Source organism: Gekko japonicus, unplaced genomic scaffold, assembly GCF_001447785.1.
Source record: "Gekko japonicus isolate JY-2015 unplaced genomic scaffold, Gekko_japonicus_V1.1 scaffold99, whole genome shotgun sequence".
Classification (NCBI taxonomy): domain Eukaryota; kingdom Metazoa; phylum Chordata; class Lepidosauria; order Squamata; family Gekkonidae; genus Gekko; species Gekko japonicus.
In genome coordinates, this window is record NW_015165833.1 from 389,929 (window position 1) to 391,194 (window position 1,266).

A 1,266-nucleotide genomic window follows, 5' to 3' on the forward strand; every position below is an offset into this window, starting at 1 on the left:
CAGGGTTTACCTCTCCATGACCCTCTGGCACAACCACCAGCCAATCTGTCAAACCAGTAGGGACTCGGCTCTCACTCGCCTATCTACTCCCATCTTCCTTGCCAGTCCCTCATAGCTAGGTTGGTACAATCAAGGCAGGCCTCTCATCAACCCAGCCCCCTTGGGTGCAGGCAACATCAGGTCTGTCGTGCTTCCCTAGAGCAAGGCATGAAACTGTGCCCTGTGACAGCTCATCCAACACAATCAATGTTGCTTTTCAAAGTCAGGTGGGATACAAGAGCCTATAGTAGTATCTGTAGAGGCAGCTAATGGGGGCTTAAAGGATAGGTGACCACCAAAGAGCATTACTGCCCCTTACAGAAAATACCAGAGGAGAAGGCCATCTCTCTGTCTTTGTTGGCTAGGATACAGGCCTCATGTTAGGGTGCAGATTCCACATTTTCAGAATCCTTAACATTTTCCTGCTCAGCAGGTGAAGTGTTTTGTTCAACCAATTCATCTGCCCCTTTCACTTTGCTCCAGGACAGAAAAAGAAAAAAGAAGACCAAGGCAGGCGAGACAACACGAACGAGGAGATAAACCGAAAAGATGCCAAAGACAGCAGGTCTGGGGGCAAGAGGAGGAAAGGCCAACTAAGGGGAACGGTTGTGCCAGTGACTTCTGCTCAGTAGCTGTCCCTCCACAATGGTGCGATGGCAAAACTTCATTGCTGCTATGTACATGGAAACTTTAGTGAACCAGGACACTGCACCATGGCACCACAAGAGACACAGCTGGACTCAGTCCACAGGCACCAGCCCACATCTATTCAACATGTATCTGAAACATGCCTGTTCCTTGGGAGAGCAACGAAGGACTCTCCTGGGTGACCCATAAGCACCACGGGCTTTCTGCTGGGATATTAAGGGGAAAAGAATATTTCCAGCCAGAAGAGACGGAACATCCCCAGCTGAAGTGACTGGGACAGAAGCGAGTTTCTGATGCAGAGGAGGAGACTGGAAGCCACTTGTTCGAAGCCTGGAACTGCACAGCCATTGCTTTTGTGTCTCAAGCTATGTTGTTGATAATATATTTTAAATGTTTGTGATAAACATTCAAAACATTTCAGAATAAAAAATGCTGAAACAGTCAAATGTTTGCAGATCATCTTCCATCTCCTGTACTCAGAAAAGTACAGAATTAGGAAGAGACAAGGATGGCGGGGATCTGAACTGCTTTCTTACAAGGAGTTAAAGGAGGGCTGAAATAAAAACAATGTGGGGGAGA

The 1,266-nt window shown here is 47.5% G+C and overlaps 1 protein-coding gene across 2 annotated transcripts in view; it reads left to right on the forward strand.

Moving 5' to 3' along the window:
• RSPO1 (R-spondin 1) overlaps nucleotides 1-1,027 on the forward strand; it is a 17,263-nt gene extending 16,236 nt beyond the window's left edge. For both annotated transcript variants that reach the window (XM_015410894.1, XM_015410893.1), the window contains one exon: nucleotides 523-1,027. In XM_015410894.1, coding sequence (XP_015266380.1) covers nucleotides 523-671 — 149 coding nt within the window. In that variant the 3' untranslated portion in view covers nucleotides 672-1,027. The remainder of the gene's footprint in view (nucleotides 1-522) is intronic.
• The last annotated feature ends 239 nt before the right edge of the window (nucleotides 1,028-1,266 follow it).